Here is a 19,777-nt window from a genome sequence, read left to right on the forward strand (position 1 = left end):
CAGACAAGACTACTCGTGAAGAAGAAAAGAAGAAGAGATACAGACATTTATTACAGTATAACCCAAACACTAACCATAACCGTATACTTTCTGCCTTATTCTCTGATAAAAATGGAGGAAAAAGATTTCCTTTAGCATTTCTGTCAGCATTACTCATGATGCTGAGCTTCCAAGAGAGGGGGAAAGATTGAAAGAGAGAGAGAGAGAGAGAGAGAGAGAGAGAGAGAGAGAGAGAGAGAGAGAGAGAGAGAGAGGCGATTTGTGAGGTATAGATTGAACCATCAGCCTCAAATACAGGTGTATAAGCTCAGCCATTTTGAACCTGAAACAGAAATCAAGGTTTTGCCAGAAATATATCAGTAACTTGAGCTCAGACAATGCCTATATGTCTGTGTTATAAAAAAAAGGGCAAAACAATACTTGTTTGACCATATGGTAATTGTACTCTCCAATTTAGAAATGTATTTACTACAGCGCTCTTCTAACATTCAGATCTATATCGAGAAACTATTGTTTACTTAAAGAAAGACACAGGTACAGGAGACTAATGGACATGTAGTCAAATTATATACTTGGTTGTATACTTGATTTTGTTACAGATTTCCTCTTCTCCTAAAGCATGACAAATATTCTAGTGGTTATGGACAGATTATCCCAACCCCTAAGACTTACTCCCCTGCCTGCCTTTCCAATGGCCTTGAACTCTGTTGAAAGCAGAGTTTTGACATCTTTAAAGACATAGTGTCTGACAGGGGGCCTTACTCACTGGACAAAAAAAGTCCAGTTATCAATTGACAATTTTTGCTAGGCTTATCTACAATCTGAAAGAACAAACCAAGAAATAGAAATATGCCATGGAAGTTTTTTAATTGATGTTAATAAACTTTGGTTGCTCTAACAATATTGCACATCACCCAATTGGTCATCACGTTTTATGTTGAATATACTTATCAAAATGGAAATTAAATATCAGAAAGACACTGTCAAACCATACTCATACTCATACACAGGTTGGCATAGAGAAAATACATTCATATATGACATACTCTCACTAAACACATTTCTAGGAACACTATACTGCCACTGCATAGTGTAATTTGCTCCCAAAACAGCTCAGATCTTTTTGGCATGGATTCCCCTAGATGTTGAAACCATTTCTTTTAAGATTTTCTGGTCCCTGTTGACACAATTGTTTCATTCAGTCTCTGTAGATATTTTTCCATGATGTTTGCATCTGCAGAACTAATGCTCAATAAATGTTTTTTGTTTGGTGCACCATTGCAAATAGTAAAAATCACGGAGCTCACATTTCCCCCATTCTATGTTTGACGTGAAGCTGTTCTACAGCGCATTGCTGCTACAAGTTTGGCTGATTATATACAGTGGAACCGGGTCATGTCGCCGGCCTAGGGGACGCCAAAAAGCGACGAGATAACCGATGATCGAGATAAACGAAAACCAATATGGTGGCAATATATTAACGTGCTTGAAATTTCTTTATGTACATGATGTGCGTTATTAAATGAGAATGTACATGCACGTGTTTTTGGAGTTTTTTTACACAACAGCGTTACCGCGATTTGTTTGATTGGTCATGTGGATCGAGATAACCTGTAATGCGGATAAGGAGGAGGAAGCCGAAGTAAACGCAAACAAAGTTTATTGAGAATACTCAGGAGATAATCCACCAATACTTGTAGCAAAGCAGTAAAAAGAAGGGTTACGTATACGCGGGATACGTATATGCGATTACACAGATCGCCATGAACCAACACATACGATCATGCACAAACAATAACGAACCGCCAGTGTGTGGAGGTGAGGGGCTTAAATAGGAGATGGGATGAGTGCGTAAATGAGAGTCAGGTGTGTGTGTGATCAGCATGACTGCGAGGAGCTCCGTGCAGGAGAAGAAGCAGGGTGCTTCGGGGAATGCCGAGGTTTGACAGCCGCCGATAAGTGGAAAATGTGCCCCCCTTTGTGCTCGAGATATTAGGGTTTGGCGACATAAGAAATCGACATAACCGATTAAAAATGCTAAGACAAAGCGAGAATTTGGCGGTTCTACTTCAAAAACGTCGACTTAATAGAGTTGGCGAGTTAACCGAGGTCGAGATAAGTGGGTTCGACTGTAATAAACTGTATTAATTGTACGGATAAGTAGTTTTACAGGTGTTCCTAATAAATACAACAAAAGATTTATTCTTGTCACTTCTACATTATTATTATTAAACCAATTAGCATACTACAATAGCATATAGTTCCAATATTAGCCTAATTATCATTATTAGCCAACTAACACTGCTAACTTGACTACATGGACAACCATTTGAGTATTTTTTACAAAACTGGAGTTATGTCTTTACAGCAACCCCAGGGGTTCCTGTCTAAACATGAAGCATGATAACACTTTAATGATAACACTCATTCTTAGCATCCACAAATGAAGTTAACCATAAAATTAAACACAAGCAAGTCATACTTAGTTGACCTCTGGATACCTGCATGTGGGTCACTTTAGAAAAGTTGAAGTTAATTTTCTGCTGAGTCATCAGTTTGAGACATCTTGGGCCTATGAAAATAAGGCTTGTGTGAAATGGATGTGTGAAAACACCCTAAGGGTGAGATGATTAAACATTGATTCAATGCAAATAAAAAAAAAAAATAACAAAAATTATTTGACATTGATATCCAACTGACATATTTTAACCTATTACATTTTTCACAATATGAATTTAATAGTTTAACTATGACAAACTTGTGGTATACAGATAAAGTTTGTTGTTTTGACAGAAGTTCAAGCTAATGCACAATGCTGCATTAAATCCTTATATAGGAACATAATATAAGCTACCATGTACATAATGTTCTTGAAAAATATCACTAAAATGAGTAAATATAACACAAGATGTTTGCATCTGTAAAATACTTGTATACTCAATCTGTTTAGTACAACTATTACAAGGCCAATAGTCAAAACAATGGCAAAATGAAATTCAAACTAAATTCCTAACTAACTATCCACTGCTACAAACTAAATGTTGTACAGGGTAAAATGTTGTACAGTGTGGTGAATTACTGTGTGGTGGCTTTGTTGTTCTGCATGGGTGACTCACTTCTTCACATAAAGACAGTGCTCTAAATAAGGGGAAAAACATCCTCACTGTCCTGACTAGATGAGTCGGCCATGCTCCTGCCTGGCTTCCCCTTTCTCCTGCTTCATGCACACAAATGAGACATGCATGCACTATGAACTAAAAGTGGCTCTGCTCTCTGCAGCTGTGTGGCCCCAATGCTGGAAATAGGCTCACAGTAACAGCTCATGAGTCACAGTTACAAAATGGTGGCAACTGTTGATGCAGAAATTTGTTGTATGAATTTTGAGATACAGAGAAGAGAAAGTGATGAATACATTGACAAAATCATATAATCCGTCAATTACATTGTACTAGAAAATCATCAGTTATTTTTACGTGATTAATGTCTCAAGTGAATTTTGTAAATGTAAGGAATGCAAGGAACTTGACACAAATAAAAAATATTTTTAATTCGAATAGTTTATTGTATGATATAAAACTACAAAAGTAAGACTGTTTCAAATTCATAGACACCTGTCCATATTTTATATATATTCTACAGTCCACACCTTGGTGTTAAATACAGTGATCATCAGTTGGTGGGTGGGTTTTCCTCAAAATGAATATGTTTATAATTGCATAGAAAAGGCACAGCTCCCAAGGTCTGTGAAAAATACAGCCTCTCTTACTGAGCAGAAAAGAGACCCCCACAACACACTCACACTCACACTCACACTCTCACACACACACACACACACACACTCACACACACACACACACACACACACACACACACACACACACACACACACACACACACACACACACACACACACACACACACACACCCCTCTATCAGCGCCTGGTGGTCTTTCGAAAACCACTGAACTTGTTATAAATTCCCCCAAACAGGTGGTCTGGGTTTTAGTCAGGGAGACACCATGTCATACTAACAGTAACTGGCATCACAAAACACTCATTTCTGCTCTTCATAGGTTTTGGCATTGAGGGTTATAGATAGACTTTCCTAAAAAAAAAAAAAAAAACTTTGGAGTCTGAACTTCAAACATTTTAAGAGGATAAAATATTGCTTCACAATTGTTTTTCCCTTGCACACTATGAAGTACATAGGCATTAAATACTCATATTTAAACAGGGGTAGGGAGTGTAGACCTAAACACTGCCACAAATAGCACCCCAAAATTAGAATATAGGAAACAAAAATAAAAAAAAATTTCAAAACAGAAAAAATATGGCTTCCAACCCAATTCATTGTATAATACATTCCTATAAGCAGAGTACATTCCTACCATAAATTCTATACACATTACAATCCAGATGGTAGATTCACATCAAAATAAATATATTTACACAGGAAATGAAAAATAAATAATTTAAAAACAAAAATCACTCCAAATCAAACTACTTAAAATAATCAGTAATTATAATTTTAAATGAATAGTATCGCCTGCTTGGCTTCATACTACTCTTAATCGTCATCTTTTCAAATTCTTATATAATCTCTTGAGCACTTTGAATGTGATCCATACTCCCATAGTTGGCTTCTCTGTAAAAAAATGTTTTAAAATCCCATATCTTAAATGGTCACAATAGTAAAGAACCAGTACTAAAGTTCACTGTCTGATAATGCTCGTGTGAATCTATGCTCAGGGGCCAAGACGCCCCTTGAAATCTGTGATGGGAAATGATATTTGTTACGAAGTCATCAGTGATTAACTGCACTCTCCAGTAAACCGGTCTATAATACTAAGCAGCTGATATGAGAAATGGTCCCTTTGCACATGTACAATGTGATTAATCAGACATGAAATGAAAATACAAAGCCTAATTCCAGTACATCCTTACAGTTTGATTGCATTAAGGGGTTTGTAGTGGGTTTTACAGCTAAATGCATATGCTGACTTTCATGGCATTTCTATCATGGAATCAAGACTGGTAATTAACTCAAAACTATAAATGAGAACATTTTCTTTAGTTAATTTAAACCATAAAAGTGGCCACGCATCACGTCTCGTGCTTTAAATTCAAAATCTTTAATGTTTATGTCCCAGTGGTTCTGACCATTTCTACTGGTCCAAAAACATCAAGAGAGACAACAAGGAGCCAAGGTGGGATATAGTGACTATGGGCAAAACTCACCCAACGTAAGGTATGCATAAAGTCAACGAAAATCCACTTGCCTAAAATTCTACAGCTTGCTTTTGTACAATTATGATGCATTCCTGCATGCAATATTAATAAAGTACCACTGGCAAAGAGAGGGTGAAGAAAATGCTCATAAAACAAGCAGCATGTAAAAAGTAGGAAATATTTAGCATTTGCTATTGATAATTTTTTTTATCACTAATAATTTGAGGCTGCTTATTACATAAATTATAAAAATGCATGAAGTTGCATTATCAGGCACATACAGGCCCTTACTATAAGTTAGTGTCTTTTTTTTTTTTCTTTACAGGAAATTACACTTAAAAAAATAACAAATGTAAAAAATATTTGGAAACCTGAAAAATAAAAAAGGTGGCGTTTATGAGCATTTGCTTCGCATAAAGGGACTTAGCTTAGACTGTTTTTCCTTCTGATGAGGAAGAGAGCTCCTTATTTCTCTAGAAGAAATGCACAGTTTGCATGTATTGCCTGAACCAAATTGCCGTTGCAGATCATCTGAAATTTGTTTTGAGGTACATCTCATACCAAGCTCATATATAAACACATCAGTCAGGGTGAAGCATGTCCATTTCATACTAAAGAGTAAAAATAATTTCACAAGATTAAATATAAAGCAAATTCACTTAAATATTTCTCTATAATATTATTATATGATCAATAACACTAAAGAAGCACAGAAACCAAGTTCCTATTTAAAATTTGTTGTGCTTTATGAAAATGAGAGTTATATGAAAATAGACTTGGTTAGCACATTCTTGCACCTGTACACTGAGGAGGGGAAAAGAGCTGCTACGCCTTCTCTGCTTATTGGAGAAATTAAATACAGACAATAGTAAAAAAAAAAAAAAAAAAAAACAACAACAGGAATTTACCAAGTGGTCATTTTGGATGAAGGCACTTGAATCTGACAGAAGCCAAGTGTGTTCCTTCATGTATCGATTTGGAAAGGCGAGCACAGTGCATGCACAGTGTTGAAACGTAGTACTGGGTGACATCACCACTCATTATAACAATTGTCTAGCCTTAAAAATAAAAAACTGTACAAAACAACCACAAAGTCTTTGCATTTTTTAAATTTGTATCTTAAATTGATTTATTTTTGCATTTCCAGCCAAACGTCGTCACGATCCTACAAGCACCTCCATTATGTGGTCCAGCTCAGTGAGGTCCATTTTGAAAGGCTGGTTGGGGGTTAAAGTCTTGATGAGGTCATCGGCCGTCACCACAGGTGATAGTTTGGATGGGGAGGCCCCTGCTGCCGAGGTGCATGGGTCAAAATCATACATGGAGGTGTCAATGTCTGCAAATAGAATATCGTCCAGGGCCAGATCCGTGAGAAAGCCTGAGGCAGAAGAGGAGGATGGCAAAGTGCTCATGTCCAAGCCACTTGTAGGGAGAGAGTCCATCCCTCTGGGCTCAGTAGCTGCTGTACCTGCTGTACCTGTATTTGACCGCTCTACAGCTTGTGGACTCTGTCCCTCTGGCTTTGAGCTGCAGGATTTGGTGCCGTTTTTGGAGTCTGATACTGTGGTGGGCTGACTGGAGGGCTGGAGGGGCATGGGAAGGGGCACGGTGAGCGAGGAGGTAGTGATAGACCCTGCCGCGATGGATGTTGGACATAGCTCCTCGATTTCATCCAGGGCTGAGGAGAAGCTGTCAGTGGCCATGGGGGGGCGGAGTCTAGATGGAGAATGATGGAGTGAAGTGGGAGAAGTGCAAAACACAGCGCTGTCCTCTTCCAGCAAAGAAGCCGGAGTAAGGCATGCATCCAGTGGCGTGGGGCTGGCAGGAGCCGGGGACGGAGGTGGGGCTGGGGGCTGCTGGGATAGCACAGGAGGGGGAGCCACCACAGAGAGTACACCAAAAGCAGGCTGCGCTTCCCGAAATCCCTCGTCCATTGGGTGGTCTGGAGGAGGCGAAGGAGGAAAGAAGAGTGGCCGAAGGCTGCCCTCCTGCTTTAGCTCATCCTGAATGCGCCGCAACATATTGTTAATAAGCACGCGCTTCTCCAGGCTTGGCTCAGCCAGCGCTCGCTGATTGTACAGCTTCATCAGTGAGATGTTGAAGATGGTCTGCCTCTGCAGCGTGTAGGAAACTTTAGAAAGGCCATCGGCCATCGCCACCGTTTTGCCTTCCACTCCCTCATCATCCTCATCTAGCTTCCGCTTTGCTCCTTTACCCAACATATATCTGGACCAGAGAGAAGGAGAAAATGAAAGAAGATTAGATCAAAGTCAAAAACTCTCTTGATTTCTTAGTTCTTTTTTTGCTGATGGCCAAATCTTTACAAAAAGTATAAACCATGTCTTAATACAAAGTTCATTAAGGTTTGAGCAAAGGAAAATCTAACACCATGTATAAAATGTGTTAGATGTTTTCTCATCCAGAATAAGGATGCTAAATGAAAACAATGACATGATTTATCAAACCGAACAAGATAAATCCACAAAAAAAGGCAACTCATAAAGGCAACAATAAAATACAAAACAGTAAAATACAAATAAATAAAACGCTCCTTTGGAAGGAAACACATGGTGTTTTAGTCAGTGAGATGGTATGTTAAAACTTGTTAGGCACATAAACTAAAGTAACCATAAATAAAGGCAATAAACATCATGAACATCTACATGGTATGTTAAGACAAAATGCACGACCAATGAAACAGACACCCAACCCAAACAGCATTTGGCTTGAGCATCAACAGGTAGACTTGGGTTAAAAAGAAAAGACCATTTCTGTTACCAGATTGTAGCTTTGTTGCCATGACATTGGCCCGCAAGCTGTCATCATATTAGCATTCTGAGCCTCCACTGGGGTGAGAGTCTACAATATCTGTACGGTGGCCGCAGAGAAGAAAGAGCACACAGCGACTCACGTTACAACTGTGCCAAACAGATAAGGTAACACAACATGGGGAAAGGACTTTTATGCAAAACCAAACTTCTCAAACTGCCATGATTCACTCAAATTATTAATCACCATACAGAACTATTTACACTTTAAAAGAGAGGAGCAGTGCACAGAAACCGGACTGGAATCCTGTTCTGACTACTGCTTCCTGAGACTTGCTGCTAAGAGAGGGAGGCAAGTGTGTGTCAGACTTTCAGTTAGAGCTTGTTGTGTGAGTGTGTCATATAAAAAAAAAGCAGTGTTGTGTGTTACTCTAGAGTGCACAAGAGAGGGGGGAAGCGGAAAAGGCAGAACTGGGCGAAAGAAAAGGGGCAGCGATGAAGCTGCTCTTATTCCTCGTGTAAGGAAACATAGCTCTCAGCTATGGTACCAGTACAATATACACCAGATTTACAGCCCATCTCAGAGGCTGCCATGTTGTTACTGTACAGATCTATGGAGAGAGTAGCAAGAATCAGACAGGGAGCGGTACAACAGTGAGGGAATAGCAAATGAAAGAGGGACTGAGCGAGAGGGGTTGGACACGTTAATATTATCATATTGGGTTAAAACATAAAATATAGCAAAATGACAGTTTTGTATGTTTTATGAATAATCAAACAGCTATACAATTAAACTGTGTTTACAATACAAATGCTTACAAAGGTTTTGTTCAGTTTATTTAGAAGTCCTCAAAAATGGAGTATTCAGAACAACCTGCCTGTGGAATTCAGCTTGATGCTTTACCACTTAGCTTAGTTTAGTAACTTGTGCTAACTATTTAATAAGAAGGGGATAAATGTCTGAGAATAACCAAACATAAAATAAAAATACCCCCAAAAATACGCTTTGATGTGCAGTATTGTTTTGTTGTTTCCTTTTTTAGATCACTAAGTGAATATGCAATGACTTTACATTTTATTAAATATAAAAAAGAAAAAATATGTGGAGGTATTGCAACCTCACAGAAAAAAGCTTGTACGCATTTTCTGTGTAGCATCAAAAGCACCGACATTTGATTAGACTTACCAGGTTCAGGAAACTTCTCTTTTTCTCTGCAAACACAATCAGGCTACCAAGTCACGTGGTAACACTGTGCGGTAATGCTGGCATTTTTAATACGCAGATAGTTTTATGCTGTAATTTCTTTAGGCTTTTTAGTATACAGGCTTTCCACGTTTTGAATATGTGGATACCTGCATTGCGAACTGTGTGACTAGCACTTACCACGTAACCTGCAAGCCTAATTGTGCTTGCAAAGTAGATAAGAATTTTTGTGAATATAATTAAAACATATATCAAGAATGGTCCAGGTGCTTGTGCCATAAGTGTTCAAGCAACATTCTTGGCCATATAGGGTCCCTATCGAACTAAAAGCATGCATGTAATATCTCGAAGCTGCAATCTTACATACTGGACTGAAAATATTGCTTACTGACAAGAAAGTGTTTTAGTCCAAATACAATCAATGTAATGGTATAAAGTAACTGCTATAGAGGTGCACAATAAGGTAGTCTTCATATTTAACATCATATAATTTTTGTCAGTGTAAACACATCTAATAAAGGGTGCAAGCAAGAACGCAACCATGAGCACCAGCACAAAGATAAGGGGAGAAAGTGTGTGAACGAGAGCAAGAAGCAGAACTTAAACCAGTGGAGGAAAGAGAGAAACAGAGAGCAAAAGACAGAGACAGAGAACATGAGGGGGGAAAAAAGAGTGAGAAAGAGAGAAAGAAGCCTGTTCCAGAGGCCTCTTCTCATTACCATAAAGTGAAGCCCAGTAGCAGTAGGCAGCATTGCAGTGTGCTTGAACCTAATCCAGGCTGACAGCTTCGTGCACCCTGGCCCTGTCTGTGTGCTCACACACACACACACACACACACACACACACACACACACACACACACACACACACACACACACACACAAGCAAACAGCGCGCAGGCGCACCTCTGTCAGGCATTTCCACTCAGTCAGGAAGTGCAAGTGGCTGGGCCTGTTGCCTCGCTGCCTGTTACCATGACAAACACGGTCAGCTGGGAATCCGCCCAGAGAGATGACAAAGAGAGAGAGAGAGAGAGAGAAGGGTGGGAGGAAGAGAAGGGAGAGAGAGAAGGAGGTGGGGAGCAGGGAACTTAAAGAAAAAAACAAAAGAAACATTTTCTGTTGGTGCACTGCTTCTGAAGCAAAGCAACTGAAACAGAAAAATGTGTGTTGGAGAGCAGTACAATTTCTGTCTCCTGTCGCTGTGTAAATTCCAATGCTCACCGACACAGCGCAGACTACTCAGAAACGAATAAAGTAAAAGTACTTTTAAGCATAAAATAAGGAAAAAGGCTACATCCCTTGAGTTTTTTAGCTTCTGTTGATTAAAAAGTTTTAATAGATTCAGGACAACGGCGCTGAGAGATTAAGGATCAAAAGTCATTACCATTCGAGTTTAAAGTCTGTGATATTTAGATGAAAAAATTTTGAAATATTTCAAATAAGACTAGACAAAAAACTTAGACTAAAAATATATAATCATTTAGCCATTTCAACTGTCTGGGCAGCTGCTGGCATGTCAGTGGAAACAGGGAAGGAACGATTCTTGAGTTAGTGGTTTTCTTCTGATTTACTGCCCTTTTCCTTTACGGTTGGTGTTTGTTGGGAATAGAGAAAGACATTATTGTGGAATTTGTGATGGCTGGATACATTAATGGCAGGAGAAAACAAAGAATAAATAAAACCATGACAAGTTCTGAACTGGAAAGAAGACACAAATCAAAATCCCTTTCAGAGAACTGGTGAGGGAAAAAAGTGTCAGGGCTGCTGAACAGGTCCCTGTGACTCACTCTGAGGAGTGGAGACAGATATGTACAGCACTGAAACACAATTACTACTCCACCCTGTGCATTCCTCTTCTTCTTTTTCTCCTCCTCCATCCTCTTCCCTCCATGTCTGGGGTGAAAGGTCACTGAGAGAGTAGAGGAGAAGAGCCCAGGCTAGAGCAGAATGGTAGCAAATAGAAGTTTAGTAGGTTGTATTGTAGTGGTTAAGATGTGGATTTGGGGAGGGAAAGTTTGTTCTGATTTGGTGTAAAAAAATAAATAAAATAAAAAAATAAAAAATTTGCTACCTATTACCTCTGACCTGCAACTTAGGAGTAAAAGAGTGACAAGGAGGAGGAGAAGGTACATAGAAAGAAAGGGAGAGTGAATAAGGAGCGCCATGTTCCCACCTCACTCAGCACACTCTGTTCTCTTGCACACACAGAAACTGAGAAACACACAGCAAACGGCCTCTCCATCACTGCTGCACCGGCACACGGATATTACCCTGTTTACATACGGCTTCTACACTGAACTTTTGGACTGAAAAGACGTTACTTAAAAGAGCATTTGTTTCTTCCTTCTTTAAACGTGTTGTAAAATATTCGAAGATGACTTGGTTTTACAGCGTAGCTTTAAAAGCATGGCTCAGCTGCAGCTCACTTCCTGGATACCACTCCTGGCAGTAGCTAAGCATGTGAAACAGAGCACCGGATAAGTCCAGAATTAGTGTAAAAGCAAGACTGGGGCCTTTGGACAGAAGAACACAGAGCTGTCAGAGCAGAGGCTAGAAACACTGCAGTGCTGCTAGGCTGGCTAAAAAATGTATATACTAAGCAGCACCCAAGAGACATTTTATGTGAAGTGTACATGGATAAAATGTTAGGAAAGCTCTTCTCTAAGATTAAAGCATGCTCATAAGGAGAGATCTCACTGCTTCAGTGTCCTTAGCTTCTCCTTCCATTCCATTTGCAAAAATCTAATGACCTGACTCTTCCAAAAATATCCAGCTCAATATTTTATGCATTTTATCTTTGTATATATCTTTGACCTGTGTATGCACTTCCTCCAAAATAGAACACATGACCAAATATGAATGCGTTAGTGAACAAGCAGGGAACAACTCACTGTGGATGAAGGGAATGAGTGAACGAGTGAGTATACTCATGCATGTGCAGATGAATGGTCTACAGAACGAATGAATGAGAGAGAGTGTGAGAGTGCAAAGCAAAGGGGTGCAGGAGCAAGTGAATGGGTGCGCTAGCGAGCGTGCGCTGAATCATCAGTGATATTATGATCCTGTAACAGGATCTGCACGTTTCCATGCCTGTGCTCCTGACTTCCCCTCCCCCCTCACCTCGGTGCTTTGCTATTTCAGGTCCTGAGGGGACGGATTCACACACGCACACACATCAACATGCATGCGTATGTACATGTGTAGCTTGCAATTCTTCTGCAAAGCTCCATTACAGAACCATGAGGATGCCGGGTCAGGGTACAACACACACACACACACACACACACACACACACACACACACACACACACACACACACACACAGCCTGGACAGTTGAACAGCAATTGCATGTAATAACACACACACATTACTGTCAAATGTGAGAGAGCTGGAGGGAGAATGACAGCGATAAAGAATGAGGGAGAAGGCGCACACTCTCTGGTGTCATCTTACAGTATCATTACAGGCGCATAATACATGTTCATCCTCCTCTCCGCCTGGCCTTGGTACTTACTCGGCGCGCTTTGTCACGGCACTTGACGGCACAAAGACGGGGTGTCATTTGTGTGGGATCTCCTGACGAAGGCTCAATACTGAGCACGAGCAGGAGAGAGAGAGAGAGAGAGAGAGAGAGAGAGAGAGAGAAAGAGAGAGAGAGAGAGAGAGAGAGAGAGAGAGAGAGAGAGAGAAAGAACACAGCAATACAGAAAGAAGCAGGCCAAACGTCACGTTTACAATCAAGCATTCACTTCACAGCAGTTTGGAATCATGCATGAAATACACTAGTGTACCTCAGAACTATAATCAAGTTGTCAAATAAAGGGAATTGTGCTACTACAATTGCCAATTATCTCATTGTGCCAATAACAGAATAAATTAACAAAATCAGGTGCTGGAGAGACACTTTTCTTTGTGTTTGTAAGCATGTCATCCTTTTTTAACAAGTCCTGTGCTGAGAGATCCTTTATTCAAAGCAGTGAGTGGCAGATTTTAACCCGATCTTGATTTATGGGATAGTTCAATAGTATCAATAATTTAGATATTTTCCTGTCCTTAAAAACATAGATAGCCTATTTCAGAAAACACACCCGTAAATGGAAGTCTATGGTACATTCACAACCAATTAGTAGATAAATATCTAAATCATTTGTCAGTTTACATATTCGGCTACTATTTAGAGGAATAGTGATTTGTGCTGTTAAAACATCTCAGAGTGAACACCAAGTGCTTGCTTTTTAGCCCAATCATACATAAATACTACACCTGCATTTACTGTCGGGAAAGTGTAACAGAAATCTGATATATACGCTACAGATTCTGTGGTTAGAGATTACAGAAAACAGCACTGAGAAGACGATATTAACTCTGTACTGAGAATTAACTTTGAAGACAAGCAAACTAAAGAAAGGTGGGTTAAAGTGACTCATTTTCTAACTGACATCGTGTTGTCATTAAATGCTGTGTGCTTTATTCAATATATCTTTTTAGTTCCAAATTGATGTTGCATTATTCGAGGATATGCAAGGAATAGGCAGGATACGCTGGACATAGGAAGCAGGCAGGCACATGTGCAGTGAGACAGCAGCGTGCAGACTGCAGCGCAGCTTTACGTCATCAGCAACTAGAGAACTCGCTGAACAGCCCCCACCATGCAGGAAAAAAAAAAATCCACGTACCACACATCACTCTGTAGAACACTAATGCACATTACGGGTGCACTTTTTTACACGATTTGCACATGTTTTTAAAAATACTTTCTGACAAATACATAAAACAGTGAGGCTAATAAATAAAATCTTGCATTGACCGTGTTTCAAATGTCTTCAGAGTTCTACATTCTGTTTCATAAACGGCGTCGCGTACTGTGCTACGACAATGCATCAAAACTGAAAGTAGTTCAAAAGTAAACTGAGTTTAAATTCCCTGAACTCTTGTCTTCACTTTGGAGAGTTAAATGCTGGCAGAGAGAAGAACGCTTTTCAAACCGCTTTTCAAACCGGTTTGACGAGAGGGGCCAAAGGCTTGATGTGCGTGTGGGGGTGTAAGACACACGCTTACACTCTGGTTCAGGAAAAAATACAACCAAACTAGCAGCAATAATGATAACTGGCTAAAAAAAGACCAAAACCCACTTTGACTTCATTTGCAAAGTTTCTTACTGTAGTGCACTGGATTTTAATGATACTTCGTAAAGATTTTGAAACAGGTTATTACTAGGTTAAGACTACTTCTGGGAAAGCCTAACAAATTACTGAAACATTTTAAGAATTTTGGGTTAATACAAGCCCTTTCTTGGACATGTTTGTCCTTCCTGTTTCTTTGCTAAAGAAATGCCAAGGAGTTTAATGAGAGCTCTGCAGTATGATTTGATTTTGAGGGCCTACAAACAGCACAAAAGAAGCACTTATATCCACACAATGGACTAACGTTGCATGGATATGTTAAGTTTGGGAATGCTGCATATTGCACCACACTAACTGAATCCAGCAAGTCAAGATGTAAAAGCTGCCCACATCTTCTGCATTAACTTAAATGACCTTGCTGCATGCCAATTAGCCTTGGTAAATCATGCCTGGTCCATCCTACATTAGAATGCATGGGTTTTACTATGTACATACACAAATACACAATAAACACTGCTAAACATGCACAAGCTGCACATAACTACACTCTAATGCTACATAAGGAGATATTCCGAGACATTGTGAAACACTACGACATTGTACTATAGTGCTACTGAACAGCAGTGCAGCGTAAAAGGAAGATAAAAAGTTGGACATGAATAAGCGTAGTGGAAATAATCTATTCCAAAGTGAACATTCACATGCAGATTGGACCTTGATCTCTACTGAATTTACTCTGTGTGTGTGTGTGTGTGTGTGTGTGTATTAGTGATTGAGAGAGAGAGAGAGAGAGAGAGAGAGAGAGAGAGAGAGAGAGAGAGAGAGAACATGTGTGCTTGTAAGTGTCCTTTGGACACTGCCTGTGTCTGGCAAGGAGACTCACAGGAGTGCTGTAGAGTGCAGAAATTTTGCTCATTTTCTGTTCGGAAATCTTAAGATAAGAAGCTAAGAGACCAAAACCATATACAAGAAAAGCCGAAGAACACTCTTTACTTACACAGCAGACCATAAATCACCATTCTTGCAGTAAACAGACAATGCAGAAAACAGAACAGAAGCTCAACTCTTCTCCAAACACCGTGTTTCAGCCCTAGGCCTTTTCATGCATGCATTCTAAATTTAAGCTCTAGCTAACAGTTGAAGCGGGTCACTGGCTATTTTCTTTTCCAGTCACCTGCCAAATGGCACTCTCAGTCAAATACCACAGCTATATTCACTCTCCGTTAGCCTAGCATGCTTCCCCAACTTTGATATATCTCTTTAAGGTAGGAAAACAAATGTCATTATATTTAAAGCCGTTTGTGTGTGGGATGAGAGTGTGATAAAAAGGTGAGTCTAAAGCAGCAAATGTGAAGTGCAATGTTGAAAGTAACAGTCCACCCTAAAATGTAAAAAAAAAAAAGGTACTATCAACTTTTCCTTAGATATACAGTTAACCCCATACCGATTATATAGATCATTTAAATGAAATGGTCAATATTATGATAAGTTTCTGAACAATACAGGTGCACTCTGTCTGATATATGATACGTATTGTCAGTCATTTTAACCACTTTTGCCTTACAGATGACTAGAGATTTATTAATAATAATAATAATAATAAATTTAATAATAATAATAATAATAAATTTATTAATAATAATAATAATAATAATACAATTATATATGCAGCTATATGTCTACTGTTTTTTTTAAAACTAAATATGATATATCGTGTATCGTCAAAATGTCTTCCGAGATTGCGATATAATATTTTTGTCCATATCGCACACTCGTAGTCAATGATACGTCGATGTGTAAAGTAACTAAAAAAAACCCTAACAAAACTCAGTAGGAAACAATCCGATTGGTGTAGAGATAGTTTAAAGCTCATCGCCGTGGTGGACCTTCTGAGTACTGTGAGGAGAAAAGTCGAACTGCTGAACTTTACGCAGGGAGAAGAGACACGACAAGGACCAGACAACAATACCCGAATACATTATGATCGGCTTTCTCTCGGTGGCACGCAGGCTGTGTGTGTGAACCCTGCGATAGAGCAGTGTGTAAAGCGGTAAGTCTGTGTGCCAGACGAGTTACAGTATTTCACTTGCGGTTCGTGTCAGATCTCGGAGCGAACGATACTCACCACGGCCAGGTCGAGTGGCGCTTTAACATGAAGCATGGGGGAAAAGATCGCTTAAATGTCGACAGCGCTACTTCCAAACGGAGCGACGGACAGCGACGAAGCTCAGGTCCGATAGGAGATATCACACAATCTCACACGCCGGAGGACACAAACAAAAAATGGTTAGCGGTCGGTCAGTAGATCTAGTGGTAAAAGACAGCAGGGGGAGAGAAGAGAAGAAGAAAAAAAAAAAAACATCGGCAGCCAGTTTTACGGACGGCAGTGGAACAGCAGCTCAGCGCTCACCACAGTAGCTGTCGGAGAGGTGTGACGTAGAGTGAGACTGCTGCGCTCACTGCTGGTCGGACACACACACACACACACACACACACACACGCGCGCGCGCACACACACACACACACACACACACGCACGCATGGCGCATCCGAACACTCCGCCTCTATCCGATACAGCACAGCCCTGCGTGGGCAATGGGCTTCCACCCAGTCCCCCCATAGCACACCCATACACACCCCATTTTTCTTTTTATTTATTAATCCATTTAATTCAGTTCAGTTCAATTTCATTTCAATGTGTTCTCTCCTTTTATTTTCCTCTCTTTTTTGTCTCCAAAAACAGTCCCTGAAATGTTTTCAAATCATACTTTTAAGGTTTAAGATTTTCAACTAACCTTTATTAACCTTTAGTAACTTTACTTTCAGTTCAAGATTCACTACTTTACTGTTTGTTATTTCTAATAACCACCTACCCCAATCTCTCTAACTATGATCTGTCTTCAATTTGGTTTTCAGCAATAGAACCAGAAGCAGAAATGCATCAGTTTGTCTAGCTCTCTTAACTGACATAGACACGCTAAATTCCCAAAGCAAGTAAATTTCCAGTCTTGAAAACCTGGAGACAAAGCTGATACTGTTCTTAAAGAATAGACAGTAAAAAGGACAAGACACAGAAACATTTTAGTTTTTTTTAAACAGTGAACCACAATCAGGTGAGAGAAATATTTATGTATACAGTAAAAAAAGAATTATAGATCAAATCAGAATGTCAGATTGATGTGCATATTTTTTTTTAGGCTTTTAGCATTTTGTATCCACAAAATTGCATAATATACAGGATGGTTTTCAATAAAAAAAAAAAAAAATTCTGATGCAGTATTTTTTAACCTTTTTATCAATCACTCAAAATCAGTCTCATGCCATGATCAAAATCATTCATTCATTTCAGTCATTCAGAAACTTATTTTCTCTAAAACTGTTGTAGATACAAACTGTTATATCCAAAAAATGCATGGATGGGATACCAGGACTCTTCTAGCTCACCTTGCAGTAGAGCTTAGAAAACAGATTAACAGTGGCTTGTCATTGGGGTAGACTAGAAACACACATCTAATTTTTAGTGTTTAGACATGTAAAGCATCTGCATCCTTTTGAAATTTATGCACATTTGGGAAAAATCCCAATCAGCCCTGTTCTGAAAAAATGAGTTTACAGATATCTGCTATTGGGTAATGTTGTGCTCCACTGTTAGAGTGTTACTTAGAGGCCTGATTAGCTTACTTTTTAAAGAACTGGATACCTATTCAAGGTCAAGGTATTGCAATTTGCAATTACAAATAGAATAAAATTAATGTTTTTTGATAAATATATTAGGGCTCTCAATCGATTGAAATATTTAATCACGAATAATCGCATGATTGTCATAAGTTAACTCTGGATTAATCGCAAACTAATCATGGATATTTATCTGTTCTATATGTACCTTAAATTCTCCTTCTTCTTCTTTTGGCTGCTCCCATTAGGGGTCGCCACAGCGAATCATCCGTCTCCATACCACCCTGTCCTCTACATCTGCCTCTTTCACACCAACTACCTGCCACCGGTACCCTGTCGGCTAACGATACCTGTGGCGGTCATTGTTAACCCGGGCCTCGACCGATCCGGTATGAAATTCTCATTTGTGATCCGCATATTTGATTTGGCACATGTTTTTACGCTGGATGCCCTTCCTAACGCAACCCTCACCATTTACCCAGGCTTGGGACCGGCACTAAGCGTGCACTGGCTTGTGCATCCATAATGGCTAGTCCTGAAGGTAGGATGGCCTTTTCAGTGTGGACTATGTGGTTATTCAAGTAGTTGAAAGAATTTCTTGATGGCATGAAAGCCATTGCTGGACCCATGAAAGAGACTCTTAAAACTCAACTGCTCAGCAGTCTTAATAGGAAGTAATAAATGTAAATAAGTTTGGTTGGTGTGTAGGTGTGTGTATGATTGAGTGGATGAGGGGTATGCCTGACCTGTCCTAGAGCACTTAGTGTGTTCTAAACAGAACTTTTGCTATGTTTCCACACGGACGGTTTTAATTGCCGGATGTGTGCACCATGGTGGATTTTGGTGGTTTAGATTTATGATCAAACTCTTGATGTCACCCAAATGAGGATGGGTTCCCCTTTTGAGTCTGGTTCCTCTCAAGGTTTCTTCCTCATTAAATCTAAGGGAGTTTTTCCTAGCCACAGTCACCATGGCTGCTCATCAGGGATAAATGCACACCGTTCACCTTGACTGTTGATTTCTGTAAAGCTGTTTTGAGACAATGTCAGTTGTGAAAAGCGCTATAGAAATAAACTTGACTTGACTTGACTAAATAACGGCAAGAGGAAATTACATCATACAAGATCTCAGTAAAACAATTGTTGCTGTTTATCAATCTGGAAAGGGGTATATTGCTTTCTTCAAACATTTTGAGAAGTAAGGAAGACTGAAAAGTATGGCTAGGTAAAAGCCCCTCATGTCCAAAAAGAATCTGGCAACCCAGCACAGGATGCTCATGCTCATATGTGTAGCATCATATTTAGGGTTAACTGCCCCTTTTCTGTTACAATAACCTCCATTCTTCTGGGAAGCCTTTCTGCTAAATTTTGAAACATGGCTGTGGGGACTTGCTCCTTCAGCCATAAGAGCATTGGTGAGGTCAGGCACTAATGTCAGGCACAAATACCTGAGGCACAGACAGCATGCCAGGTCAGCATTCCAGGAAACCCCTTAGGTTTACAGTGGGACTGAAGTAAGGGCCCTGTGCAGGCTACTGGAGTTCTTTCACTCCAACCTTGGTAAACCATGTTTTTAGAGACCTTGCTTTGTGGACAAGACATTGTCATATTTGGGCCTCTTATTTTTAATAAAGGGAAATTGTAACTTTACAGCATTTCAAGACATTCTATACAATTGTAAGCTTCCAACTTTGTGACAACAGCTTGGAAAATGCCCACAAATGGATGGCAAAGTCAGGTGTCTACATACCCTCGGTCATATTGTGTAAATGTACAT

At 39.7% G+C, this 19,777-nt stretch overlaps 1 protein-coding gene and 1 long non-coding RNA gene across 19 annotated transcripts in view; one reads left to right on the top strand and one right to left on the bottom strand.

Moving 5' to 3' along the window:
• The window catches only part of LOC310724372, a 97,134-nt gene that overhangs the window by 15,926 nt on the left and 61,431 nt on the right, over window positions 1-19,777 (top strand). The gene's annotated exons all lie outside the window — the stretch shown is intronic.
• sertad2b (SERTA domain containing 2b) overlaps window positions 3,543-19,777 on the bottom strand; it is a 40,842-nt gene continuing 24,607 nt past the window's right edge. Inside the window, exons 1-5 of one of the 18 annotated variants that reach the window (XM_083538250.1) lie at window positions 16,452-16,938; window positions 12,718-12,796; window positions 10,990-11,111; window positions 8,007-8,096; window positions 3,543-7,454 (exon numbers count right to left, since the gene is read on the bottom strand). In XM_083538250.1, coding sequence (XP_083394376.1) covers window positions 6,386-7,450 — 1,065 coding nt within the window. In that variant the 5' untranslated portion in view covers window positions 7,451-7,454; window positions 8,007-8,096; window positions 10,990-11,111; window positions 12,718-12,796; window positions 16,452-16,938 and the 3' untranslated portion in view covers window positions 3,543-6,385. Of the gene's footprint in view, window positions 7,455-8,006; window positions 12,797-16,451; window positions 16,939-19,777 lie in introns of those variants that run through there. The other 17 variants (XM_083538262.1, XM_083538259.1, XM_083538252.1 and 14 more) reach the window with 17 other exon arrangements.

Source organism: Silurus aristotelis, assembly GCF_946808225.1.
Source record: "Silurus aristotelis genome assembly, chromosome: 4".
Taxonomy (NCBI): Eukaryota; Metazoa; Chordata; class Actinopteri; order Siluriformes; family Siluridae; genus Silurus; species Silurus aristotelis.